A 26639-nucleotide genomic window follows, 5' to 3' on the forward strand; every position below is an offset into this window, starting at 1 on the left:
CTGCTGAGTGAGGAACCCGATGCAGGGCTTGATTCAAGGACCCTGGGATCATGACCTAAGCCGAAGGCAGATGCCTAACCGACTGAGCCTCCCAGGTGTCCCTTAAATTAAGTTTTTAAGAAAAGATTTAATTTATTTATTTGACAGAGATCACAAGTAGGCAGAGAGACGGGTGTTGGGGGGGGGGAGCAGGTCCCCTGCTGAGCAGAGAGCCAGATGTGGGGCTTGATCCCAGGATCCTGAGATCATGACCTGAGTCGAAGGCAGAGGCTTAACTCACTGAGCCACCCAGGTGCCCCTAAATTAAATTTTAATATTGACTTGAGGAACTTTTTTAGCAAAATTCAATTATAAAAATATTTCAAACCTACAGAATAGTTGAATGAATTGCACAGTGAACAGCCACCACATAGACTGTACAAATAATGTTTTGCTACATTTGATTGATTGTACATCTATCTATCCACATATTTCTCTGTCCATCCATCAATACATCTTATATGCGTCTCAGGGTAAATTTTAGCCATTGGCATTCTTTTCCCCTAAATACTTCAGCATTAAGGAGAATTCAATATTTGTTTGCTTTTTAGGTAAAATGAACATGTAAAGAATTGCACACATCTTAAGCATACACTTACTGAGCTTTGACAAATGAGTTTTTGACCTGTGTAACTCAAAGCTCTGTCAAGATGGAGAACATCATCATCAGCCCCCAAATTTCCATCATGCCCCTTCCTAGTCATTTTGCTAGCAGGGCAACCACTACTCTGAAGTTTTTCACCATAGATTATTTTTTGCCTCTTCTGGAATTCCATGTACACAGAATAATTTGATAGGTGCTCACATTTATTTATTCATTCCACACAAAAATTTATTCAGCACCTACCCAGTGCTCGTAGACCTGTATCTGATGTCTGTTCACGGGGAGTAATGAGTTCTCCGGTACTGACCAAATGACTGAAGGTGTTTCTAGGCATGGCCTCTGGCCTCGTCTCTTGTTCTCTTGCATTTGCATTGTCTTTGAGAGACCACATGCACAGCTGGGCCTCATAAATAGAAATGCAGACCACTGGTTCCTGGCTGCCCGCCTCTCTCCGCATCCACCTGGGCTCTGGAGGACCCTGGTCCACCACAAGCCCCTCCCACTCACTTCCCACACCAGAGCTTTTTCTGTGCAGGTGAGCCAGGGTGTGTCACAATCTCAGCCAAGGCTGTGCCCAAATGGGTGAAAGTGCCCGTGGGTAGACAGCTGGAAGGACCTGGGCAAGCAGAGGTGACGTGTGTCCCTGCTATCATGTGTAGGGGTGGGAGTGGGGGGTGGAGACTAGTGGGGGGCTGGCGCACAAAGCATGAAAAGAGGAAACCTCAAAGGCTCCTGAACAACAGGGGCTGGGAAGCCAAAGGAGTAGCACTTACCTGGAGCCTCTGAAACCCTGAACACGATGCTCTTGCCCTCCAAAAAGGACCTTAAGACTGCCCTGGAGGTTTTTGCTGTTTTCCAGTGGGTCTTGAGTGTCTTTGTCATCGGTGAGTCTTCAGCCTTCCTTAGGTTGATCACCTGGTGTGGTCTTCCCAGGACTGAGAAGTTTTAGGGTTGAGTGCGGTTTTGAATGGCAAAACCTGGGTTGTCCCAGACAAATCCGGGTGACTAATCACCTCGGCGTCTCGCCTGACTTGCCGGGGCACAGTACTCATGGAATATGGCGTACATGAGGGTATGTGTGGGTGTGTGCCTATGCGGGAGTGCATGTGCGTGCGTGTGTGTGTGTGCAAACGAGCCTTGATGCCAATGTGTATGGTGAACCCTCCTGGGTCTACACTGGGGCACGCAGGGCATGTGTGGGGAAGATGGGGAGCAGTGCCATTGAGGTTCCTCAATGAAAAGGACTTAGCTACAACCTCATGCACTTGAGCAGCTGCCCGGTGGTGGACGGAGGCTCTGAAAGCCCATTGCCTGGAACAGTTCATCCATCTATCCAGCCATTTCCCCCTACTATTTACACTACAATTGCTTTGTGGAAACTACATATACACTGGCCATTGTGTCCTGGATTTTAGAGAAAAGCAGCCCTGTGTGTGTGTGTGTGTGTGTGTGTTTGAGTGGGTGGGGGGAAGCTGGAAAAAAATTCTCATTTGTCAGGTGGTCTAGGTGAGGATAAGCAGGAGGCAAGGGTGTGAACCAATGATCTTGTAGGATAACTGGGAAAGAAGAACTCAAGTTGGCCTTGGGAATCCAGGACTTGCTAGTCATTCGGGAGAGTGGGCTAGAGGACAGGGAATGGGAAGCTCGGAGGACTGCCTGGAGTGGACACCAGGACCCCTCTGTGCTGAAAGAGCGGTGTTATTCTAGGAATGATTAGCAGTCAGAGCTGGAAGAGCCCAGCAGAAAGGAATTCATATGTATTCGCGACTTCGTACCAGATATTTTCACATCTATTATTTCCTTGTAGCCTCCTGCCAGCCTTATGAGGTAGAAGCTATCATTATGCATAATAATATATACTAATAGCTACACACACATAATAAGTGTGAATAATATTAGCTAACATTAATTGCACCCTGTTTTCATGTCTGGCACTGTTCTAAGCCCCTTACGTGGCTAATAAGCTCCATTTGTACGGATGAGGGTGCTAAGGGGCACGAGGCATTAAGTGGTCTGTCCAAGATCACAGAGCTGAGGAAGCCGAGGGGCTGTCCTGGGAGTTGAGCCCACAGGATCTGATTCCAGTCAGTGAGATCTCTTCCCTACCTCTTGCATCGGCTCGTTCACTGCTGATCCTTGCAGCTGGGTCTGGGCATGTCCCCGGAGCACATACTAAGCCAGAGGGTGCTCTAATCCCTAACTGTCTCATTTTAAGTTTCTGTTCACTGCCTGTTCACGACCTTTGCCCATTTTTCTCCTGAATGAGTTGACTCTTGAAGGGCATGCAGGAAGTCGGGGAAGGCTAGGATGGGGAGAGCGTAAAGCGTCCAAGGAGCTGTGGGTGGTGAAGTGGGGTGAAGAGCAAGAGGCCCAGAACTGACGCCTGATATGTATCAAATAAATGAATGGGATAGAAAAGAGGACGCTGGAGAAGCAGACAGGGGATGATTGTGCCAGGCACTGCCAACTAAGGAAAAGAGTTTGGGCTTTCTCCTGAGGGCCATGGGGAGCCATGATAGGGTTTGGCACAGGGCAACAATGTTGGGTTTGTGTTTTCAAGAGCTCACTCTTGCTCTGTATAGCGCACTGGTTCTGGGAAGAGGCTGTTGTCTGTATCCGTCTAGGAAGAGGAATGCACACAGGAGGGGAGGAAAAGGGAGACTGGAGAAACTGGAATGGAATTAATATGGCCTGATGATCAGAAGACAGGTGTGACAGAAATAGAAGAGGCAAGACAGAGGGCCTAGGGCCCGCTGTGAGGGGGCAGAGGAGGCTGAAGGAGGAGAGTGGCTGGAAGAAACATTAGTACAGGGAGAAAACTGTGCCAGGGAACCCTTCATTAGAGACCAATGGTGGGGCATACCAATGGTGTGGAGCAGGCAGAAGGGCTCTAGGCCTGGGCTGCAGGAGACGGAGGTTTCAGTGTTCCCCCGATCCGTGCTAGCTCACGTGGGGTGGGTGAAGCCTTCCCAGCTCTTCACCCTGTGTATGGATTCATATCTCTTTGGACCCTGAAGGCCTCGAGAAGAGACCTTTGCACTAAGTCTGTGAGGAAGAGAAGGCAGATAGGGGCCGTGTGAGTCCCACTCGTGGGAAATGGCGGATCGGGGACTCATCTCACTGCCCAGGCACTCCACCTGAGGCCACGCTGCCTCACAAGATGTCCCCGACACTGTCTGGGTTAAGCAAAGCCTCGGCGAAACAGGGAGGTCTCTTCTGGACTAGACCCATTCCTCTCTTTCTCAACAAAGTCCAGTAGTCTTAGAAAGGGCAAATCAAAAGGCTAAAACCATGAGCCTTAGATCTCTTCCCTAGAGGCAGTCACTTCTAGATTTTTCTTCTGCTATTTATCTCCAGGTTCCTACATTTTACTACTTAAGATGTCTACAGATTACTATAGTATTTCTGACTGGATGGCTTTAGACGTTGTCACTGATTTCCTGATGTGGAAGATGAGAATTTGGCTCTACCTACTGTTGCTAGATCTTTCCTCTTCCTCCATCCTCCTGAGACTGTAATAGTTTGGCTCAATGCCTAACTAACTATGACTGGGAATATCACTAGTGGAGCCATTTTGTGTACTGAGAGCCTATGTCCTTGCCTGTGACAACTTTCTGTTTTCCCTGAACTCATCGTCGTCTCATTCTAAATTTCTTTTGTTATCTATCAGATAGCCATTAACTACACCAAGTCATCTTTGAATCCTCCACAGACATAGTGATCTCTCCATATGTGTGAACACATCAGGAATCTACAGGTCTTCCCCCACTGCTTATTTCCTGGAGGATATGGCTACTGGAACCCAGCATCCTCTTGTTACAAAGCACTGGTCTTCTTAACGCACAGCTCTCACCTCCAGGGCCCTTCAGGCACCACAGGTGCACAGTTTAAGAAGGTGCTCACTCTCCAGGTTGTGCGAATGTTGGGTCAGTACTTGCTTGACCCTGGGACTGTTTTCTTCCATTTTGTGCCCTAGGCACCTGGCTGGCTTTGCCCTAGCCCTGGACCTGGTCATTTCCTCCCTCTGTTGGCTCCTTTCCTGCCCCCTGCTCTGATCCTGTGCCTTCCTCTGTCTTGGCTGGCTCTCTTATCTTCAAGGAGCCGATCCTCCAGTAGTTTCCTGAGAAAGAGAAATGGGAGACGAACCATCTCAGACTGTATGTCTGAGATTGTCTTGATTCTACTTTTATGCTTGATTAATAATTTGGCTGCATACCGAGTTCATCTTAGCTGTCTGTGTTGAGTGCAAGTGTCTGAGTCTAAAGTCTCTTTGGTTCCATTTGTGGAGAGTAGTCCTTCCCATTGTCCAACTGTATAGGGGAGGGAAGGGGACCTGGAGCTCTAACTACCTCTTCAGTAGACTCTCAGTCAAGGCCCGTGCCTCACACTGCTTTTGTGTGACACCTGCTGGCTCTAGATTCTGAGTTTTTCCCAGATTGTCCAGCACAAACAGGCTTGGTCCTATAGCCATTTCCTAGGTGGGTAACCAGTTTTCAATTTTCTTTGTCTGAAGTCAGTTACTGCCTCCTTCATCTACTTTCCAGCGTGCGAATATCCTGCAGGCATCTCCCGTCCACTGTTGTCTCCGTCAAATTCTTTTTTTCACTGCAGAGTTCTATCTTTTAAAAACATTCTTGGGGGGGGGTGCCTGGGTGGCTCAGTTGGTTGGGGGTCTGCCTTTGGCTTGGGTCATGGTCCCGGTGTCCTGGGATCGAGCCTCGTGTCAGGCTCCCTGCTCGGCGGAGAGCCTGGTTTTCCCTCTCCCGCTCACCCTGCTTGTGTTCCCTCTCTTGCTCTCTCTCTCTCTCTCTCTCTGTCAAATAAATAAATCTTAAAACAACAACAACAAACTCTTAGGATAATTTTCATGAGGCCTTGGCAAGGAGTCAAGGTAGAAAAAAGAAAAAAACAGCTTATGTTCAGTCTGCCACGCTCAGTTAGAAGTGTGTTCTGTTTTCTAGCCTTTGGTTTTACCCGCTTTCTCTCACAGCTAGCTGTCTTAGTCACAGCTGTTTTAAAAATGGAGTCTGCTCATATTTCTGAGTGTGGCTCCCTAGGACTCTCTCCATGAAGTCCATCCTAACTACTCTACCCTACAGTGCTCCTGTCTCACTGGAGCCTGACACAGCCCAGGTCCTTATTGGGTCCCAGCTCGTGTTGTCTTTTGTTTCTCATTTGCCAACTGGTGTGCTCCCAGCCTGGCTGAAGTTAGGTCTTCTCTTTCTCTGGTATTCCCTTCACTGACGCCTCACAGAGAAGATCTGGAGAGGAAAATGTGAGCATGGGGGAAAACCGTTCCTGACTCTGTCTTTCCTGGACTCCCAGCCTCCGAGGGTTAGATCTTAGATCAGAGTGGCCCATCGGTGGCTCCCCGCTGTTGAACACAGCTCAGAGCAGGGCCAGGGCACGTCCTGGGAAGCGGATGGCTTACCGCATGGGACACAGCTGGAGAGGAAAGCACCTTGCCTTCCAGATCCAAAACAGGGGTCCCTAGGACCGACAGGAGAGGGAGGGCTGGGGACATGGGCATGCAGACCCCGTGCTAGGGTGAGGAAGCAAGAGTATTTGGTGAGTGTGGGTGAGTATGTGTAACCTTGGGGTGGAGAGCCCCCGGAGGGAGGGCAAGTGGGGAGGACTCTTTACAATTCTTTAACTCTGGGCTGGGCTCCTTACAGTCTTCACCGTAATCTCTGTCAACATCTACCTGGTGCTGTTCACGTCATACTGGCCAGTCACTGTGCTCCTTCTCAGCTGGCTGGCTTTCGACTGGAAGACACCCCAGCGAGGTAAGGGTCCCTCTGGGGCTGTGTTGCCACTGGCCACACGCTCTCTTCTCTCTTCTTCTCATAGTCCTGAGAGGCTCTGGTCAACTCCCAGGTGGCCCTTTAGCTTGTTTCTGCTCCCTGGGTTAGAGAAGCTGAGGGAAGAAGCCTTTTCAAAATGCTGGAAAGGCCTGGGCGCCTGGGTGGCTCAGTGGATTAAGCCGCTGCCTTCGGCTCAGGTCATGATCTCAGGGTCCTGGGATCGAGTCCCACATCGGGCTCTCTGCTCAGCAGGGAGCCTGCTTCCCTCTCTCTCTCTCTCTCTCTGGCTGCCTCTCTACTTGTGATTTCTCTCTGTCAAATAAATAAATCTTAAAAAAAAAAAATGCTGGAAAGGCCTAGAACAGACCCAGAGTGGGTTCCGGGAAAAGCAGTGGGTAAAGCAGCAAGCTGGGCCTGTCCTAAATCGGCCCTGATGTGACATGATTCGCCTCCCTTGTTGCTTACAAGGCCAGGTGACAGTAGGGGATGAGGGGATACCCTGCAGCTGGCCCAAAGGGGCTCTGGAGGAGACAATGGGGGTGGACAAAACGTGGCTACTGGGGCACCTGGGTGGCTCAGTTGTTAAGCGTCTGCCTTCAGCTCAGATCATGATCCCAGAGTCCTGGGATCGAGCCCTGCATTGGGCTCGTGGCTCGCTGGGAAGCCTGCTTCTCCTTCTCTCACTCCCCCTGCTTGTGTTCCCCATCTTGCTGTCTGTGTCTCTCTGTCAAATAAATAAATAAATAAAATCTTAAAAAAAAAAAAAAAAAACAACAAAGATGTGGCTACTTTAGCTCTGTTTTCAGGGGGCCGCCGGATTGACTGTGTGAGGAGATGGTGCATATGGAAACAGTACTGTGATTACTTCCCCCTCAAGGTGAATAGCCCCAGGTCCTCCCACCCCCAACTTGTATCCCGGGCCCAGCCCCAACTCCAGGCCAGCAGTTGGGCCAGGGTGGAGGTTGGGGGCATCATTCCCATTGAGCCCCATGTGAATGATGCCCCCCATCACTGTGTGTTACCCACCTGCCTGACTGGACATGGCCACAATTTCCCTGCCTGGGCTCTGTCTGGAAGAGGAGTACCCTTTCTTGGCCATTCCCCTCCTGACTCTCTTCTCCTCCACAGCTTTTGAAGACTCATGATATCTCCCCCAACCACAACTACATCCTTGTGTGCCACCCTCATGGGCTCTTGTCCCACTCATGCTTTGGCCACTTTGCCACAGATACCTCAGGCTTCTCCAAGATCTTTCCCGGTATCACTCCTCATATTCTCACCCTGGGAGCCTTTTTCTGGGTGCCGTTTCTCAGAGAGTATGTCATGTCTTCAGGTGAGTTGGCTCCTAAGATGTAAAGCCAAAGGAAACATGGCTCCCCCAGGGAGAAGTGTTGGGGAATGGGAGAGAGGCAAGGCCTACTCGGTGATCCTCTCCAGTCTTAGAAAGCTACCTTAGGCTCACCTGCCTGACACGAGGCTCTTCCCTCCTTTGAAGAGGTAGGGAGGAAAGTTAGGAGGTTGGGGAAGTGGCCAATGAGCTTTCAGTGTTTTCTGCCCCTCCCCTCCAGGGGCCTGCTCAGTGAGTCAAGCATCCATGGACTTTCTGCTCACACACAAAGGCAAAGGCAACATGCTGATTGTGGTGGTTGGTGGCCTGGCAGAGTGCAGCTATAGCCTGCCAGGCTCTACTACCCTGTTCTTGAAGAAACGGACTGGCTTTGTACGTGTGGCCCTTCAGCATGGGTAAGGACAGCTCTGAATGCCCAGCATGGAAGGAGTAAGGGATTTTTGAGGAAGTGATACTTAAAAAGGGAGGTAGAAAGCAGCCTCTATGTGGGAGTAGAGTCTGGGCTGGGTCCTCGAGGCATTTCTGCTTATGAGGAAAAGCTGGAGGGCCAGCCCTCGGCTCTTCTCCCTCACGGTAGGGTCTCATCTGGGCCGGTCCCTCTATAAAAGGCCACTGGCCACAAGCTCATGTCAGAGAGACCCCAAACTGCTGTGTGGGTTAGAGGGAAGAAAGCCAAATGAAATGGCCCTTGGGTCTTCTCTTCCAGTGTTTCAGACCTGTAGCTTCACAGGAGGGTCTGGGACCTGCTTCCTTGAGCTTGCTGCTATTTTGCCTCCACACGAAGCTTAGGGTAGAGAGCGGGGCCCTCGCACTTAGTCTGGACCTCGGCCCCCCCTAAGTCATGGGCCAAGAAGTCTAGAGGCAGACCCAGGGACCGCAAGTAGTCAGTGCATCTGGCCATCGAAGGATATGTCTTTCCTCCGCAGAGTTCCTCTAATCCCTGCCTATGCCTTTGGGGAGACAGACCTCTACAATCAGCACATTTTCACCCCTGGGGGCTTGGTGAATCGCTTCCAGAAGTGGGTTCAGCGTATGATACACATCTACCCTTGTGCTTTCTATGGGCGTGGCCTCACGGAGAATTCCTGGGGCTTACTGCCCTTCGCCCGGCCTGTGACTACCGTTGGTGAGTGAGCCCGCCCACTGGCAGCCATGTCTAGGATATTGGATCCACTTCCGGGGCTTCACCTTAGCTCTGGCTGTGTCCAGAGGCAGGGAGGTAGACTGGAATGAGGGGTATGGTGGGGGGAAGGGCGGGGAGAACCTGGGCTTGAGGGCTGAGGCTCGGGCTGAGGCCCATTCTGAGGAGTGAGCAGTTCTGATGCTTTTCCCTTCTTCTCTGTCTCCTCTGGCAGTCGGAAAGCCGCTACCACTGCCCAAGATTGAGAATCCGAGCGAGGAGACTGTGGCTAGATACCATGCACTCTACATCGATGCCCTACGCCAACTCTTTGACCAGCATAAGACCAAGTATGGCGTCTCAGAGGACCAGGAACTGGTGATTGTTTGACAGACACCCCCAGCGGCTTCTTGGCCTGGGCTGGAAGGTTTCGAATCTGTGGAACAGGAGGACAGAAGTCACCTGTGGGCCTCCTCCTCCTGATCTGGCTAAGTCCGCAATATGAGGAAGCTACTCTCTAGGCCCTGCTTCTTCCTTCATCTCTCTTTCTTCTTCTTCTTTTTTTCTTCCTTCATCTCTTGCCTCCTTCCAGCTCTTCTCTGCTTTCACCTCGGGGCTACCAGGGAAGTAGCCCCCAAAGGCAGGGAAAGCCCTAGCCGAGAGGTAGCCTGAAGTTTGCCTCACCCATGGCCACTCAGCATCAGTACTGAGGAGAACAATGGACAGAATAAAAAGCTCTTCTTCTGATACTGCTTGTGGTCCAACTCATCTGTTTTAAGGGCTGAGGGTCCCTGGGTTCATGGCTGTTTTCTCTAGCTCTCAAGCCGCCCCATCTCCTGGCAGCGAGGCTCCTGCAGGACTGGGTGCCTTGGGAACCTGTGCGCTTGGGAATTCAGGCTCCGCTGCCTTCAAGCCATGTGACACAGGACAAGGTGTCATCTCTGAGGCTGAGCTTCTTCACCTGTAACATGGAACCCAGAATCCCTCCCTCCTCTGCTTACCTCAGAGGCTACTGGGAAGGCCAATGATACTGAATGTGATTGACCTCTGGAAATGGGACAGCTACCCCATATTAGGCTCCTCCACTCATTCTGCCCATTTCCTATCCTTGAGCAGATTCTGCCCTCAATTTCATGGCATCTTGATGCTTGAAAGAAAGTGTACAGAGTAAGCTCTGGTCAGCAGCCCTTTGAATGTTAAAGTCGCCTTTCTACAGTTGGGTGACCTTGGGTGAGCTACTGAGAATCCCCGAGCATTGGTCTCCTCATCTGCCAAATGGGAGGTTACTTCATGGGGAGCTGGAGGCTGGATCTTCCCATGCTGTTAGGGCCTCAGGCCTGAGATGTCTGTCACAGATGCCATAGTGTCAGGCTGAGAAAAGCTCCATGCTGCATCTCTGCCCTCAGAACAGCAATTCTTTCCCACAGGACCTCTAACTTCCTGGACAAGCGGTGATGGGAAAGACCTCAGGTGGTAGGGATGGGGACGTGTGTGGTCTGGCACACACAGAGGATGTGAGAAGTTCTGACAGGAACCTTCAACAATCTTTGGTTGCCTCCTCTGAAATGGGTGCCTTGGCACTTCCCCAGGCTCACCTGTGGCGGCACATGCAAAGCGGCCCCTGGCACACAGGAAGCACTTAAGTTGATTTCAAGAATGGGGGGGCGAAAGAAAAAAAAAGCTTTATTTGCCAAGAATGAACCATTAATTTACACAAACTTACATCCCAGTTTATATACATTATATATAGTTTATATACATAGTATCTCACACTGGATGCCGATCCCCCAAAGCAGCACTGGGCCTGCTCCAGGCCATTCTCACCACAAAGCCCACCCCCCCACCCCAGATGGAAGTTTTTTGAATCAATAAATGACACACCCCGAGTCCCCCTGGAGAGAGCCCCCAAGGGCGTTAAAAGAAACAATCCACTTCCTTCTTTGTGCTCACTGCGGCCTAGGGGAGCCTCCGGGCCAGGCCGAGGGAGAGCCTGGGTAGCCTAGGACTTCCTGGTAGTGGGCCAGAGCCTTCCAGTACAGAGAACACTGTAGGGAGAATGCCTGGGGGGAGGGGGAAAGAATTCTGATGGCCCCTAAGGGGACTCTCTCCCCTGCCTGGCTGGGCTCCTGAGGGCAGCCCAGCACTTCCAGTCTTGAGTCTGGGGGTAGAAGAAGGGAGGGCTTGGGGCAGGACAGAGGCTGCTCCACCCCCTCACTCTTTTGAGTCGGCAGGTCAGGGCTCGGTCACTTGGCCAGATGACCTTCCATCTCTGGGCCTCTGGGGCTCCCTCTAAAGTTCTCTGACTCTATTCGTATCCACTGGAAGTTACAGAAAACATACGTGCTTGCACAGGGATCCAATCTCTGCTCGCCTCCAGGTTTCTTAGCCCTTTCCTGCTTCGGTTAAAGGAATCTGGCTCAGGATGGATGAGGGGGGCCAGAAGGCAAAGATGACATTTCCCAAGGAACCAGGAGGTGAACAGCCCCCAATGGCTGGCTTTTAGGCTGGCCTTGGCCGCTGAAGCCCAAGCAGCTGGCCAAGGCCCCAGCCATGCAATTCTCCTTCAAACCTCTGCCATCTGTTTGCTCACACAAATGTCCTCATCCCATTCCCCGTGCTAGCCCCGGCCCTCTGATGAACTCACGTCAGCGCCATTTCAGACCGTAAATCTATTCCCACATCCTCTTGCTAGTAAATTGTTTCACCACATTGTTGATGAGCTCACTGCAACAGGGTCCCCAGCTGTCTATTGCTTCTGTCCTCGCCTCCTTCCCTCTAGTTCCTTTGGAGGGTTCACAATGAAGACAGGGTCCCATGAGAAAGCCTATCGCCCCTATAATCCCCTCCTTATCTGGACCTCCGGATGGGAGTCAGAATGTCCTTCAGGGGTACAGTTTGGAAGCCTCCTCCTCCCCTCTCCTCACACACATCTGGCTTTAGAGCCAGGCCTCTCTCTGGGGCCTTTCCTTCATCAGGAGACATCCTGGTAGAACAAAGCCCTCCGTGGGATGTTAGGAAGAACCAAGGAGCCACTGAGTAGCTGTGGGAAGTGGACCAGCTCCCGTGACCTGTCTGTACGGTAACCAGTGGAGGCCCTTGCACATGGCAGGGGCTCCAGTACCCAATGGGTGGGTGGAAGAGCATGAGGGGTATAGTTCTGGGGGTACTGGAGGCCTGCTGCTTCGACATGGTGCCGAGACAATTCTGACCACAAGAGCCCTAAGGCTGATGGCAGTTTCCCAAAGAAATGTCCTACTCTTTTTGCCACAAAGTCCCCGGGAACCAAAAGAACATCAAGGAATTACCATCAAGGAACGAAAACAAGCACCTCTGGGTTTCTCTCTGGGATGCTAAAGGATCTGGGGTCCTTATTCCCATTTTTGTTGGTTCTCTCTAGACTGCAAGTTCAACACAATGCTGCATAATGGAATAGCTTTGGAGGCGGATCTGGCCGAAGCCCCGGGCCGTGGCCTAAACTGGTGGGGATCCTGGAAAAGCACTTCACCTCTCCCGGGCCCTTTCTACACAATGGGATTCATAGTATCCTCAAAGGAGATAATGAGAAAGTACTTTCCAGACTTTAAGGAGAGGTTCCCTTCAGTTCTTGCTACAACTCAGGGCAGTCTAAGGTACTTTCCAGGAGCCTGGGCCAGATGCATGCCTCAAGTTCACCCCACTTGGAGTTGCAAGGCTGTCATTAGCAACCAGACAATGGTGGCATAGCCTGCCACTCTGGTCTGGACCTGCCATGGGGCGAGCATTATGGCTCTTTGGAAAGGGAAGGTACAGTGGAGAAATGAGTACCAGTTCTTGGTGGATTTCAGCTGCCTGAAGAATAAGTCCCTTCTCCCCTCCCCTCCCCTCCCCTCCCCTCCCCTCCCTTCCTTTCCTCTCCTCTCCTCTCCCCTCCCCTCCTTTCCCCTTCCTTCTCCTCTCCTCTCCCCTTCTCTCCTCTCCTCCAAAGGAAATTTGTTTCAGGAGCAAAAGTAGCGGACTGTACAATGTTGGCCCTCCCTAGTTTTGGGCTAGACCCAGCATCCAAAAACCAGGCTGGCCCCTGGCAGTGAGAGATCAGGCCCTTGAATGGTCCTACTATGTGATCCAGTGGGGAACTTGGGGTCGGGGGGTGGGTGGGTGGGTGGGTAAGGGATCTTTGGACCTGGCTACGGGGCAGAGCCTTGCCTGATGCCTAGATGCTGGCTTTTCTTGAGCCTGGATTCAGGTGAACGGCCCTGGAATCTCTGGTGATTCTGCTATGGCTTTCTGAAGCCAGAGTGAGGAAAGGTGGGTCTGCAGGGCATTGGTGGCTGTCCTTTTGGATAGCACCTTGGCTCATGGCCACTTAGGCCACAGCAACCTTGAGAAGAAAAAAACCCACTTCTTGCCCTTTTGGGGTCAGGCAGAAAATTTCTGCCTTGCTGATGCCTAGGGGGTAGGCTGGGGTTTGGGAATTTTTGTAGGCTATCCTGGAAGCTGCCCAAGTATTTGAATTTGAAGGGATTCCCGGAGGTCACCCAGTCCAACCCTTTGCCCCAGACACAACTCGACTAGATGAATATTTGTGTCACTTAATAAACGGCAAAGACTCTTTGCACCCAGGTCATGGGAAGAGTGTCCCAGACTCACATAAGCACAGGTCCCAGGGGAGGCACCTGTCTTAGACAGAGGTAGGCTCTGTGGAGAAAGAAGACAGGAGTTCTGGTCCGGCTGGGAAAGGGGGCAATTGGAAAGGAACCCAGAGATTTTTCTGAGTGTGGAACATGGTTGTAAACAAAGTGGAAGACAAGGGGCCCCAAGTCTGCCTTCAGGTTCTTGAGCAGGCTCCCAGCAGGGGGTGTATGGCTATTCCCTGCCAACCTCCTGCCCCCAAAGCCCAGCAAGTTGCTGTGAGCTGGCTCACAGCCTGAGTGGGAAGGGTGGGAAGAGACCCCCTGCCCTGTTCCTCTGGACCCTGAGGTTTGGCAGGTTTCTCCCTGGGTCTCTGCCACCAGTGCTTGCCTTTCCCCTCCCCATCCATCTGCTTAGGCTTTACTGCTCCCCTCCCGCGCCACCCTTGCCGCCAGCCCTACCCAAGAGAGGAACAGCAGCCCCTTTAGGGTCAGAGGCTTGCCCCCACAGTCTGGAGTCCACTTTTGCTTTCTCTTGCCTGCTGCCCTGGACTCCCCACCTTAGTGCAAGAAACAATCACTCTGACAAAAGCAACCTTGAGGTCGAAGAGTTGAGCCATAAGCCAGCTGACACGGAGCCAAGGAAGAAGGTCCTGCTTCCTACAAACCCTGGGGCTCCATCAACCCTCCTGTGAACTCAAGGTCATTCTGGAAAGTCAAGCGGGCCTCCTCATCATCCTGGAGTCGCTGGGGAATAAATAGCCCTGGATTATCGATTTCTGTGGCTGCGATACCCATCACACCTCATTCCACAGCAGCACTGAGAGGTTCTGGGAGTCCCAGCTCCCAGCTCTGGGGCAGGGGCGGGAGCATGGGCAGAAAATGGGGGGAATCTAGGATGCAGGGGCCTCACCCAGCCTGATGGCCCCAAAGAAGGTGGTGTGCTTGCTCATATTGATGGAGATGTCGGCATGTACCATTTTCACGGCAATCTTCTGCCTGGCCTTGAGGAGGCAGACTCCTGCGGTGTAACAAGTGTTGTAGTTGGTCTTGCCTGTCTCAATGCTGCGGGTACATTGCAGGAAGGGCTTCTCATCCACCACCACCTCGTAGCTGGCGAAGTCAGTGAAGTTGATGTAATAGACCTGGGTGAGAGGCAAGGAGAAGGGATTGGGGGAGAGACAAAGGAGAGGGTGGGGCCCTTCCCTGCCCAGGACCCACGGGACCTTCTCGGAGGAGCTGGCCCATACACCTCGTGAAGGGGGCAGTGCCACCTGAGGGCATGTTCGCTGGTCAACAAGAAAGGCAAGATGATGGGATGATACACTCCACTCCCTCCGCACTCCATGGGGCTTGGGTAGCTGCAAATCTCTTTGCAAAAACTCGCCAGCTGTCAGCTCTGTCAAGGGTAGGATCCAGGCCTTTCTCACTCAGGTAGCTCCCCCAGCCCCTCCCCTGCCCTCCACCCTGCTCAGCCCCAGCAAGAGGCAACAGGGCTCTGCACACAGTAGGGGGTCAATCAGTGCTATGGACAAATGGATACAAATTGACTTCCCATGCCGTGCCCTAAGGACTATTTGCGGCTGACCTTGGAAGTTGCTGATTCCTGAGAGAGGGCACGGTAACATCTTGTCATTTTTTTGGCTCTTTAGGGCCTCGGGCACGGTAACATCTTGTCGTTTTTTTGGCTCTTTAGGGCCTCGAGCTTGCAGCTCACTCTCCCCTGTGGCTGAATTTCTCTCCTGGATTTTTATGGTGCCCCTTGGCCCCCTGATGATCAAGGAAACATATCTGGAGAGATGGAGTGCTATCCACCATAAATGAGCTAAGGAGTTTGGAAGGACAAAACCTAGGCCCCTGACTTTACTTTGTGGCCATAGGGAAGTGCCAACCCACATTCACTGGCCTGCTTTCAAGGGGGGATTTTCCCAGTTTTCATGGCATTCAAGGCCTGAGGCCTCTCCCGATCTATTCCGGGCCTGGAAAATAACCCCACCCCAAGCGTTGATTCCCCCGCCCCCCCGCCCCCCACAAAGGAGCTTAGAAGAAATGGCCTATGCCTATAGGATTATACCCGTGTGCTCCCTGGGGATTGACCCCCCCCTCAAGGGGGCTATCGGTCATCCTCAATCATTTTATGAAAGTTTGTTCCCTCCATAGCCTCTTCAGGAGGGAGCAGTGTATACAGGTGCAGTATTTCTATGCCAGGATGGGCTGATCGAATGCTTGTTAACCCATCTTCTCTGGCCACTCTCCTGAGAGACCCTTCTGTTGGCTCTGTAGTCCTTCTGTCCATCTGTCTACTCGCTGCCCACCCCACAGAAGCCCCAGCATCAGGGCTCAGCTAACCTCTAGTTCTGAGGCAAACAACAGGGGCGGGAGTGGCTGGGCACACCTGGGGAGCAGATCCAGTGCGGAGCAGGGGAGGGCAAGGAAAGAACCCCAAGGGCTGGGAGAATGGTGGCAGGATGTTGGACGGAATGGACAGAGACACAGAAAGGTGGACAGGAGAGGGAGAAAGAGGAAGGAAATACCATCCCAAATAAATGGCTTTGAGGTGGAGAGAAAGCCTGCAGGAGCACTATTTAATGTGGAGCTAGCGGTGTCGGCGGGGGAAGGGGGTATGCTCAGAGGATATATACTGACCCAGAGATGGAGTTTGGCAGTAGAATGGGGCAACGACGGCCTGGGGCCCAGCAGGAGGGGATCAGATGGTGGGGGTGTGGGAGGGGCCCGTTTGCAGTTTTTCAAGGATAACCGGCTGGGGGGGGGGACCCCAACCAAAACGGGCCCTTCTCTCTTTCCCCTTTTCAACTGCCTCCCAGGGTAGCGCCCCCACCCCAGTCTCCCTAGAGAGGGGGAAGTTAGCAGGTCTTGGCTGGCTCCACAGTGCCCCTATGTGGCCTGCACCGGATCTGCATTCTGGATATAAGAAGAGTTAGGCCTGAGACCGTACTCACTTCTACCTGACTATAGATGAAGTAGGTGCCGTCCACCAGTACCTCCAGCTCCCCGCTGCGGGGATGTAGCTTAAACACCTTGGGGTTCATGGTGATGCGAGACCAGTCATTGAGCACTCCACCTGAAAGATCTCAGTATGAGAGAAGGGCAGTCACTCAGTACATGTCCGAAGAATCCGGGCAACAGAAACAAGAGACAGGGAGCAGCACCCCTCCCCACCCCCACCCAGATCCCAGCGCAAGGTGGACAACCCCAGAGGCCAAGCTGTTTGCTTTCAGAAGAGCGTGTGGAAGCATTCTGTTTGTCCAGCAGCTGCCAGGCCTGCCTCAGGCCTCTGGGGGGCTTTGTCTGCCTCCCTCCCTCCTTTCCTGACCCCTCCATCTAGAAGGGTCTTTAACCAACACCTTGCAGCTGGAATTAGGGGTGAAGGCAAGAAGACAGTGGGCATGCTGCCCTATTTTCTTTGTTGTTCTGGGGCCTGTGCAGGCAACATTCAGACACTGAGTGGCAGGCTAGGTCTTATTATTCCATTCTATTTCTCCAGCCCTAGCCCCTGAATCCCTCCTCTGGCTCTCAGGTTCATGGGTTTTTTCTTTCTCCTTTAAAGATTCCTTTTTACAGTTCCTTCGTGCCCGCTCCCTTCTGGAAGGCTTCCCTGCCCCATGCAGGAAACCACTCAGCCCAAGGAACTGTCTACCTGGAGAACCTTAGTGATCGCGGGTGAGTCAGACTTCATGACAGCTGGAATGAGTGGCCACCCGTCCTAAGGCCCCATATGAGAGGGGAAACTTTATGAGAGTGAGGGATAGACCAGCCAGCAGCACTAGAGCCAGCAAGGGTATCTGGGAGCTGAGTTATCCCTGGTAAAGCATCTGCCAGCCCAATCCCATTGAGGGAAGAGGGGTTATCCTACCGCCTTTGCTGGACAATGAGAGCCAGTATGGGAAGGTGAAGGAAAAGCTTCCCTTTCAATCCTGCAGAAGGAGGGATGTTCCTTCCTTCCACCACTGGAGGAGAGGGTCTAAGCTCAGGGGACTGTTCCCTCTCAAAACCTTCCCTTCTTCACCCAAGGAATTATGTTGTGAATGTTCATCTTTCGCTAGTCTCAGGAGGCCTGCCTCTCAGAGGTGTGAGGAAACGGGCCTTTTGGAATAGGTGGTCATCTTTCCTTGAGGTGACAGTGGGTGGGACAGGAGTTAGGAAGAGATGCCCTGGTGCAGCCCCTCCAGGTGACTGCTCTGCTTGGTGTACTTCCACCCCTCCTCCCTCCCTTCTGCTTTCGCTGCAACTTAAGATCAGCATAAACTATGATTAGGGATTGGCCCAGAGGGTTGGAGCTGGTCTTGTTGCATGGTAGTGGGAGCAAAATCCATAGCTTCGGGCATAGACTGAGCATGGAGGCCACCCGTCCACCCAGACGAATCTGTTTCCCGCCTGTCTCACTCCTCCCTGGACAGATGGTGATTATGGCCCATCCAGGGCCCCAGGGCCCAAGGCACTTGGTCCCAGCAGGACTCTTTGGTTTTTGCTACTGCTCTGTTCCTCCTTCTACTTTGGAGGTGATTAAATTTCAGGCATCCAGGTGGCAGTCCAGGATGTGGCTAAGCATGATCATTAGGGCAGCTCAGCACAGTCGGTTCAGGGCAGACTGGACTCTTAGGAGCTGTCCCCATGCAGCAGGTTTCCTAAACTTCATTCACTGTTTCTGCACTTAGAGCCCCTCCCTTCCTTTCCAGGCTCCTTAAGCATCTGGCATCCTGGCTGGCTTGCTGCTTCCTAAGGGTCCTGGGGCGGTGGGACGGGAGGTCAGGCATTTTAGGCTACGTGCACCCTGGGGACTGGACATTATTTTGAAGTGCTGTTCTTTAATGAATGTTCATGTCTCTTTGGGGGAGAAAATGAACCTAATCATTCAGTGGAGTGTACGCACATCACTGAAGGAGCCCAGCACCATGGAAAGACTCAGACAGACATAGTTTTGAATCCAGCCCCTACACTTAACTGAACTCTTGGGCCAAGGAATTAACTTCTCCGAGCTTCAGTTTCTGTCTCTGCAAAAAGGAACTAATACCTGCAGCACAGGGTTGCTGTGAGGAGCACAGGAAATGAAAGACAAGGGGCACCTGGGTGGCTCAGTCAGTTAAGTGGCTGCCTTTGGTTAGGGTCATGATTCCAGGGTCCTGGGATCAGGCTACCTGCTCAGCAGGGAGCCTGCTTCTCCCTCTTCCTCGGTCCCTCCTTCCTGTTTCCGTGCTATCTCTCTCTCTCTCAAATAAATATAATCTTTAAAAAAGAAAGACAAAAGAATGCATGCTGAAAACTCCAAAGGACCATCCAAATATAAGGCAGTATGATTTTTTAAAAATAAAATTTTTAAAAGATTTTATTTATTTACTTGACAGACAGATCACAAGTAGGCAGAGAGGCAGGCAGAGAGGCAGGGAAGCAGGCTCCCCGCTGAGCAGAAAGCCCGATGCGGGGCTCGATCCCAGGACCCTGGCAGAGGCTTCAACCCACTGAGCCACCCAGGCGCCCCAGCAGTATGATTTCTTAAGGGATTATCCATTCTCACTGGGACTCTGGTTCCCCATCTTTTAAATGCTGGGATTACATTAAGTCAGTTTTCTTAAGCCCCTTAAACCTGTTTCCCCTTCTTACAGATACTAGCATCTCATACTCCCAGGAGAGTCTGGCATGCTTCCTCCCTCCCCCAACCCCGGGAAATGCTCCCTCCACCTGTTTTCTGCGGAGACCCATCAGACAACAATTTACTTTTCTGTGGTTTTATCTTCTCTAGCATGTATTGTGAAGATGTTGATCAAACTGTACATGTCCCCTTGGTGACTCTGATACCACCTTCATCTGCCAAGAATTCCCCGCCTCCATGATGTCTCAAGTCCCTTTCTGCTTTCTCATCAGAGATTCTAAATGCAATTTGTGCCAGTCTAGGTCGCACCAGTCTAGGTGCGAGCAATTACCCAGGACAGCCAGCAGAGGGCAGACGGAGTAGCGAATGCGCACCCCACCCCGCCAACGGCCCAGGTTACTTCTAGGGGCCCACGGAGGAGCTAGGCTGGTGATTCTTTGAAGGCTGCGAATAAGAAAGACAGGAGAAGCTCCTCTTAGGGAGAGAGACGACTTTGACTCTTACCATTCTTGACTTGAATTGCTGACCCTTGGCCCTGTAGATGCACCACAGCTGGCTGGGAGGATAAGGACAGAGAGAGTCGTCACTGAGAGAAATGGCTGCCTGCTTAGCCACCTGCTTAGCCACCAGTCAACGTGTTCCCACCTCTGACTTCCAGTATCCTTTCATTTCCCAATTCGGATCCCTTTCTCCCGTCCTGGGAGGCCAGGGAGCACATCTCTGCTGGTGGGTCATGTGATTTGCAGCTCCGCCCCTTCCTGGCTAAGTGACCTCAGCGGAATGTAATCCTCTCACCCCCACTCCAAGTCTCATTTCCCTAACTGTGAAATGGGAATTTAAAAATCTCTGTCTGGCCTCTCTTACAGGGATGTCTGAAGATCAAATGAGGTGACAGATCTACAATTCCCTGCAAGCTATCAAGCACTGTGCCGCCATGTAGATTTATAATTGTGGCCAAACAGCTGTGGTGAGTGAAGGGGGCTGAGATGAGCCAAGGCAATGCAGCACAACTTGCCAATACAGACAGATTAGGAAGCTCAAAGACAAGGGAGGAGCCCTTCAGGCCTTTAAGGCAGAAGCCTAGGCTATGTTTGGCCTGGAGCTGGTTGGCTGATTTTCAAGCTCCTGATCCCCAGCGGTCTGAGTGCCCACAAGGTGTCTGGTGTGGGTGGGAGGTTGGAGGCTTGGGTGGATAGGCCTGACTGGCAGCTCATTTCAGGGTATGACTGCGCTTGGATATGGTGACCTTCTGTCTTCTGTGTGGGGAGGTGGGGAGAAATGGCCATGGAAAGGCTGAGTTAAAGGCAGGCCCTGGGGCAAAGCTTTTCTATTCCTTGGGACCCGAGGGGGCTGTGAGTGAACAACTTTGGGATGCCCCGCCCAGGGCATCTTCACAAACTTAACAGGGAGCCACTGGAACGTGGTTCTAGCCTTATGGCCTTCCCTCCTCCCCAGGAAGAAAGCAATTCCCAGCCAACCTGGTTTTCTCGAGGTCCAGCTTTATCAGCAGCACCTGCAAAATAGGACAGGACAATCAGAGGGCATGCTCCTTCCCTTTCTCTCTCCTCAGCTAGGCAGTGAGTGGCAGTGAACCTTGCTCTGGGCAGCCAGGCCCTGGGATGGGAGAGGATACTGCTCTCTTCTCTTCCTCCTCCCTGACCTGCCTCCTCAGTGGGCCCAGCGTCCAGCAGGGAAAGTGGACTCTGGCTAACGCTGGCTCCAAGGCAAGCCTCACTGAGCACTGGTAGAGACAGAGGACAGTGCATTCCTGCCACCAAGTGACCCCGTGACCCCGAGACGGTGCCCTTTGCGTCTTTAGTCTTTTGCTCCCTTTCTTTCAGGGTCCTCATAGAAAGCATTGCCGTTGTAAATATCTTGCTTCCTTAATCGCCTCTCTCCTCCCCTGGGACCTAAACTCTGTGAGAATGGGGCCCACTTATCAATATATCTCTTGCACACAGAAGGTGCTCAGTATCTGTAGAAAGACTGGGATACAAAAAACAAAAGAAACAAACCAAAAACCTCTAACTCCATCTCTTATGGTCATGGTAATGCTGATTAACCCCATTTGAACTCTGAGTCAAAGAATCTGAGTCCTGCTACAGAATTTTCGGACCCAGAGAGATCAGCTGTGTAAAAAGTCCATTTCCTTAATGGGCCAAGAAACAAGAGGGGAGCAGCAGGAGGAAATAACAACTGACCCAAGCCCTGGCAGTATGACTCCTGTCAATTCCAATTAGGTGGGTTTGGATTGGCATCTCTACCTTCCAGATGCCCTTCTGGACCCAAGAGGAATGACACAAAGAGATTTGATGCTATTTGAACAGGCACTTGGCTCCTCAGTCTTAGAGACAGTGTTTGTTTCTTCCCCAGCCCCGGTGACCTGTAAGTTTCTAACTCCCTGGTCACCAGTGACTGTCTACCGCTACGAGAAAGGCCCTTCAGAGTTCATGGGATGAGACTGTTCTAGGGCTGGTCATTTCTTCCAGTCCCCAACATTCCTCTCCATAGCCTGTTTTCAATCAGACATAAACATTTGGTGCTACATGCTGGAAATCAGAGCAGACCAAATCCATCCCCCACTGGAAATCTAGTGGGGCCTTGGGGCCTCTGGTTCTGGCTTATGGGAGTTTCCTGGCTCACTACAGGGAGGCCTAGAGTCAGGGAGGGCTTGTAATAGAAAGGTCAAGAGCAGGCAGAGTTAGAGAAGGTCAGGGCCTACTGGCTTGTTCAAGTCCTAGCTCTCCACTGAGATAGGAGACCTGTTCTTCTTGTTCACCAAAGCCATCACCACCGTTGGAAAGTGCCCTTAGGATAGTCCACACCTGCTCTTTTCAAGTACTTGCAAGGAGCCTAGGGGAAGGTTGGAGAGGCAGAGGAACTCACCAGAAGGTCCCTGTAGGCCAGGGGGTCCCTGAGGACCAGGGGGACCTGGAGGGCCAGGTGGTCCCATCACAGTTGTTCCTGGAATTCCAGGAATTCCTGGAATCCCTGGGGGTCCCTGGGGTCCTGGGGGTCCTGGAGGTCCAGGAGGGCCATTGGGCCCAGGAGGTCCTGCCTTCTTTCCTAAAAGACAAGATTCAGTATTACATTTGTAGTTATTGACTCAAAACAAATATACTGTCAGGACTTCTACACACTTCCAAGGACACAAAGTCAGCCCTTTGGGAATTCCTGCTGCTAAAAAGGTGAACACTTTATTATACAACACACACACACACACACACACACACACACCCTATCCCCTTTCATGAATAATTATTTACAGAGCTGGTTTGAAGATACAGAAATAAATGACCCTGAAGGAGCTCAGTCTACTCGGGAAACAGACACAGTCACAGGGGAGTCCAAGTACCATATTAGTAGTAGGGACAAATGCTTAAGAGGTCAGAGAAGGTTTCATAAAGGAGGTTACCTTTCAGATGAGTCCAAAAGATTAGAATTACCAAGTGACCAGGTCACCTTTTTGAATGGAGAATTGGGCTACCATTGAAGAGTGGGCTTTCATGTCTGCTGCCCGGTTTGGAGGACTTGATGTGATGAGAAGAGGGAGCTAGGAGGACAGCCTGACCTTGGGAATAATATCAACACCAGGAAGGTTTCCTACAGAAGTTGGGATATACAGGAACTAGGGATTGGTATAGAGGTGGTGGCAGCTGCGAATGAGGATCGGGAAGGAATTTGGGAGATGAGAGGTAGGGGGTGGGGGAGGGGGCGGATAGAAAGATGGAAGGAAAGAAGGGGAAACAGTAGAAAAAAGAGTAGAAAAAGCCGAGGAAGCAGCTGGCAGTTTTGCTTTTTCAGCTGACCTCTCTAAACCCTATTTTTAAAGATCTCTGGGAAAGGCAATTCTGTAAACTCCCCTGGTAACATGTTCTGGTGGTTATCATCCCCTCACTGTTAGGAAGTTCTTCTGTATATTTAGCTGAAATCCCTCCTGTGGCAATTTGAGCTTTTAATTTATTCTTTGTGTAGCTAGAGAATAGTTACCATCAAACACATAATAACCCTCATATGCTTACTTAAGTCACCTGTCAACCTCTATTTTAAATAGGCTAAATAATCTGGCTTTCCAGCATCTTTCCTCTGAGGCCCGATTCTCCAACATATTATTAATTAAGCCCACCAGCTCCTTTCCCTTTCCCTCCTCGCTATCCTTTCAGAAGGATCCCGGCCCTTCTATTCCATATTCCAGTCCTTCCAACATCCCCACCAGGATGTAGGTATTTGACTGAGTCATAACTGTGGTCTTGTACCAAAACCCACAGCTCCTGTTTACTTCCTCTGCTCTGTGCAGCCTAATTCATGCACGACTGGTGACCCCGAGGGGGGTGTCTTTTACCTTTCACTACTTTTTTCACAATTTGTGGAAATCCCAGGAACAGAAGGCTTTGACCAGACTCCGCGACAGTATTTCCACCTGTGGTACTGTCTGAGTTCTAAATGTAACCCTCTTAAGTCTCACCGAAACACCTCCTTAACAACTCTGACTCCTTGCTCCCCAGGCTCTTAGGAGAATCCTGTCCTGATTTATCAGGCCCCCCTTTAAAAATAATGCCTTGTGTTTCAGAAATTCAAGAGGCCAGTTGTCCATGTTTAATGACTTCTGCATTTGGTATGAAACAACGGGGTCACGGTGGGGCTCCTGCCCTGGGGAGACTCCCTGTAGCCTTAGAGCCCTAGAGGCAGGAGGGAGCTTTCTTATTTTCCCTGCAGGTAGCAGCCGCAAAAGACTGGATCTGCCCGGTTTCTAGATTAGCCAATTTCAAGATGCTGAACAGGAAAGCCATCTCCCTTCAGATTTGGGCAGCTTCCAAGTCAGGCTTATTCAGCACCCAAGTTTCAATTCCAGCTAGTGCAGTGGAAGGAACACAAAATCTGTAGTCAGGAGATAAGGCTCGAAGCCCCAGCCCTGCCACAGATGCACTTTGGGCAAATTCCTTTCTCTCCCTGAGCCTTAGTTTCTCACTGGTAAAACGAGGAGTTTGGCCTTGATGATTATTCTAAGTTTCCTCCCAAGGTTGAGGTACCGTAAGGAAGACTGACTTACTCTTGGCAGTCAGGAAACTTCCCTAGCCTGACTGTAAGGTCTGCTTCTTCCTCCTTATTCTCTATTCTTCCTCTTCTTCCTCTGTGTCTACTGGCACAGACACAGAGAAAGGTGCATATTAGATTGTTCTATGTCCCAGAATTTCCAGGCCTAACTGACTTTGAAGCTGGAGGGTGTTCTGTGGGTAGGACAAACTTCAGTGTCAAGACTGTGACTCTCCTGTGATTGCTAATATAATTTTGGAATAATTACAGCCAGAAACTTCTCTAGTCAAAAAGAATAATGGTTGCAGTGAAAACAGGATTTTCACTTATGAAAATGTTAGAGGACATTTGGGAAAAAGTTCCTGTTCTGCAGCTGGTCCTCTTTGCTCCTCTGTAACTAGGTTTAGGCAAGTGTACTTCTCATACTTGCATCCTTACAGAAAGTTGGCCCAGAGAGGAACAGGTACAAAATGACCCCTGGACAAGAGGTTGACTTTAGAGGATTGAATTCCTTCTCCGGATTTCCTGATGTTACCAGAACACTTCATGATACAAAAGCCCAGAGACTTCTCTACTTAGAAAATTCTCCAGTGCAGTCTTCGATGACAGAATGTTCACATTCTTTTCCAAGCTAAACTTCACTAACCTTTTAGTGAAGGCCAAACTGTTGAAAGAACAAATAAAAACAAGTGAATGAAAGTGAGGGTAGGGGGAGGGCGAGGGAGGAAGAGGGAATGAACATTAGCAAGTTAGTTGTAGGAGGGGAAAATTCTATTAAAGATGGAAATTAAATGAACAACTCAATTTACCTCTTCAGGCATGTGCCTATTCACTGTGTCCAAGGAAATCTTTATTAAATGGCTTCTAAATCACTTTCAGTCAAAGAAAATGTTTAAGATCTATGTGCATTCTCCTTCTAATAATGGCCCATATACAAGGTGGCAGTGCTGGGCAGTGATCCGAGTCCCTGCCAGAGGCATTGGATTCTCAGAATTGTAATTATAGGGCTTCTAGCCTAGGCAGTTGTCTTCTATTGTCACTAGCAAGTATGTTCTCTCAGTGCTCACTCATTGGATGACCTACAACTGGTTGCCATTCCCCACCACACACATGACCTACACTTCGGTACATTGCTAGCCTACTTGCTGTTGCCCCAAACAGGCCATGTTCTTTCATGCTTCTGAGGGATCTGAGTATGCTCTTCCCTTTGCTGGAATGTCCATTTCCCCTCATCCTTCAAAGCCCAGGTTAAATGCCATTTCTTTCTTTTTTTTTTTTTCCCCTGCAATGTTGCTCCTCACTCCCCCAGGGAGAACTACTTGCTCTTTCTTTGTGCTCCCACAGCACACTGTTCATGCTTCAATGAGAGCATTTTTGATACCATACTGTAATTATTTGTGTGTACTTCCACTATTCTAGCTACACTGGGAGATTTTTGAGGGCAGGCACCATTTTTCTTTATCTTGGTATCTCTATTCCTGACAAATATAAGGTGCTTATTCATGGTCCAGTGAATGAGTGAAAAGAAAAATCTAGTAGCTGTAATTAGAGAGTGTTCCCAAGTCTACCTATTAAGAAGGGAAGTCACCCTTGGACTTGTTAAGGAGCAGAGGGTGTCCTTGTCAAATCCAAGTGAGCTTTCTAGGTTTATTACAATTTCCATTTTAAAGGGGATGTGATAAAAGTTAAAAAGTATATGCTTGACATTGGGGAGGGTATGTGCTTTGGTGAGTGCTGTGAAGTGTGTAAACCTGGTGATTCACAGACCTGTACCCCTGGGGATAAAAATATATGTTTATAAAAAATAAAAAATTAAAAAAAAGGAAAGAAAGAAAAAAAGTATATGCTTGTTAGAGTAATCAAAACAGGATGGTACTGGCATGAAAACAGACACATAGATCAACAGAACATAGTAGAAAACCCAGAAATGAACCTACAATTATATGGTCAATTATCTTTGACAAAGCAGGAAAAAATGTCCAGTTAGAAAAAATCTCTTCAACAAATGGTGTTGGGAAAACTGGACAGTGACATGCCTAAGAATGAAACTGGATGACTTTCTTTCACCATAGAGAAAAATGGATTAAAGACTTAAATTTGAGACCTGAAACCATAAAAATCGTGGAAGAGAACATAGGCAGTAAGTTCTTTGACATTGACCATAGCGACATCTCTATACATATATCTCCTGAGGCAAGGGAAACAAGCAAAAAAATACACTTCATAATAAAAATCCTTCTGCTTTCACAAAGCAAAGGAAACAATCACAAAACTAAAGGACAACCTACAGAATGGGAAGATATTTGCAAATGACAAATCTGATAAATGGTTAGTATCCAAAAATCTACAAAGAACTTTTCAAAGGCAATACCCTCAAAACAAATAGTCCAATTAAAAAATGGGCAGAAGACATGAATAGACAGTTTTCCAAAGAAGACATACAGATGGCCAAAAGACTCATGAAAAGATGCTCAA

At 50.4% G+C, this 26639-nt stretch overlaps 2 protein-coding genes across 5 annotated transcripts in view; one reads left to right on the plus strand and one right to left on the minus strand.

The window, feature by feature from the left end:
• Nucleotides 1–1368: 1368 nt before the first annotated feature.
• AWAT2 (acyl-CoA wax alcohol acyltransferase 2) lies at nucleotides 1369–9662 on the plus strand. The gene is made up of 7 exons (XM_004777183.3): nucleotides 1369–1527; nucleotides 6319–6429; nucleotides 7254–7324; nucleotides 7576–7780; nucleotides 8016–8190; nucleotides 8722–8921; nucleotides 9151–9662. Exons 1-7 carry the CDS (start codon nucleotides 1443–1445, stop codon nucleotides 9303–9305), a joined length of 1002 nt encoding a protein of 333 aa, XP_004777240.1. The 5' UTR covers nucleotides 1369–1442; the 3' UTR covers nucleotides 9306–9662.
• A 916-nt stretch (nucleotides 9663–10578) lies between these two features.
• Nucleotides 10579–26639, minus strand: part of EDA (ectodysplasin A) — a 493666-nt gene continuing 477605 nt past the window's right edge. Inside the window, exons 4-8 of one of the 4 annotated variants that reach the window (XM_045072767.1) lie at nucleotides 22017–22196; nucleotides 20609–20643; nucleotides 19635–19686; nucleotides 16489–16604; nucleotides 10579–14667 (exon numbers count right to left, since the gene is read on the minus strand). In XM_045072767.1, the coding sequence (XP_044928702.1) occupies nucleotides 14416–14667; nucleotides 16489–16604; nucleotides 19635–19686; nucleotides 20609–20643; nucleotides 22017–22196 (635 nt within the window). In that variant the 3' untranslated portion in view covers nucleotides 10579–14415. Of the gene's footprint in view, nucleotides 14668–16482; nucleotides 16614–19634; nucleotides 19687–20608; nucleotides 20644–22016; nucleotides 22197–26639 lie in introns of all 4 variants that reach the window. The other 3 variants (XM_045072766.1, XM_045072765.1, XM_045072764.1) reach the window with 3 other exon arrangements.

Source organism: Mustela putorius, unplaced genomic scaffold (assembly GCF_011764305.1).
Source record: "Mustela putorius furo isolate JIRA1106 unplaced genomic scaffold, ASM1176430v1.1 tig00004053_pilon_pilon_pilon, whole genome shotgun sequence".
Classification (NCBI taxonomy): domain Eukaryota; kingdom Metazoa; phylum Chordata; class Mammalia; order Carnivora; family Mustelidae; genus Mustela; species Mustela putorius.

What these genes read in the sequence shown, in the direction of transcription:
- AWAT2 (XM_004777183.3), top strand. Translation starts at nt 1,443, where the DNA reads ATGCTCTTGCCCTCCAAAAAGGACCTTAAGACTGCCCTGGAGGTTTTT. An exon ending in CTGGAAGACACCCCAGCGAG is followed by an intron (nt 6,430 to 7,253) that starts GTAAGGGTCCCT and finishes CTCTGTTTTCAG; the next exon opens with GGGGCCGCCGGATTGACTGT. An exon ending in AGAGTATGTCATGTCTTCAG is followed by an intron (nt 7,781 to 8,015) that starts GTGAGTTGGCTC and finishes CCTCCCCTCCAG; the next exon opens with GGGCCTGCTCAGTGAGTCAA.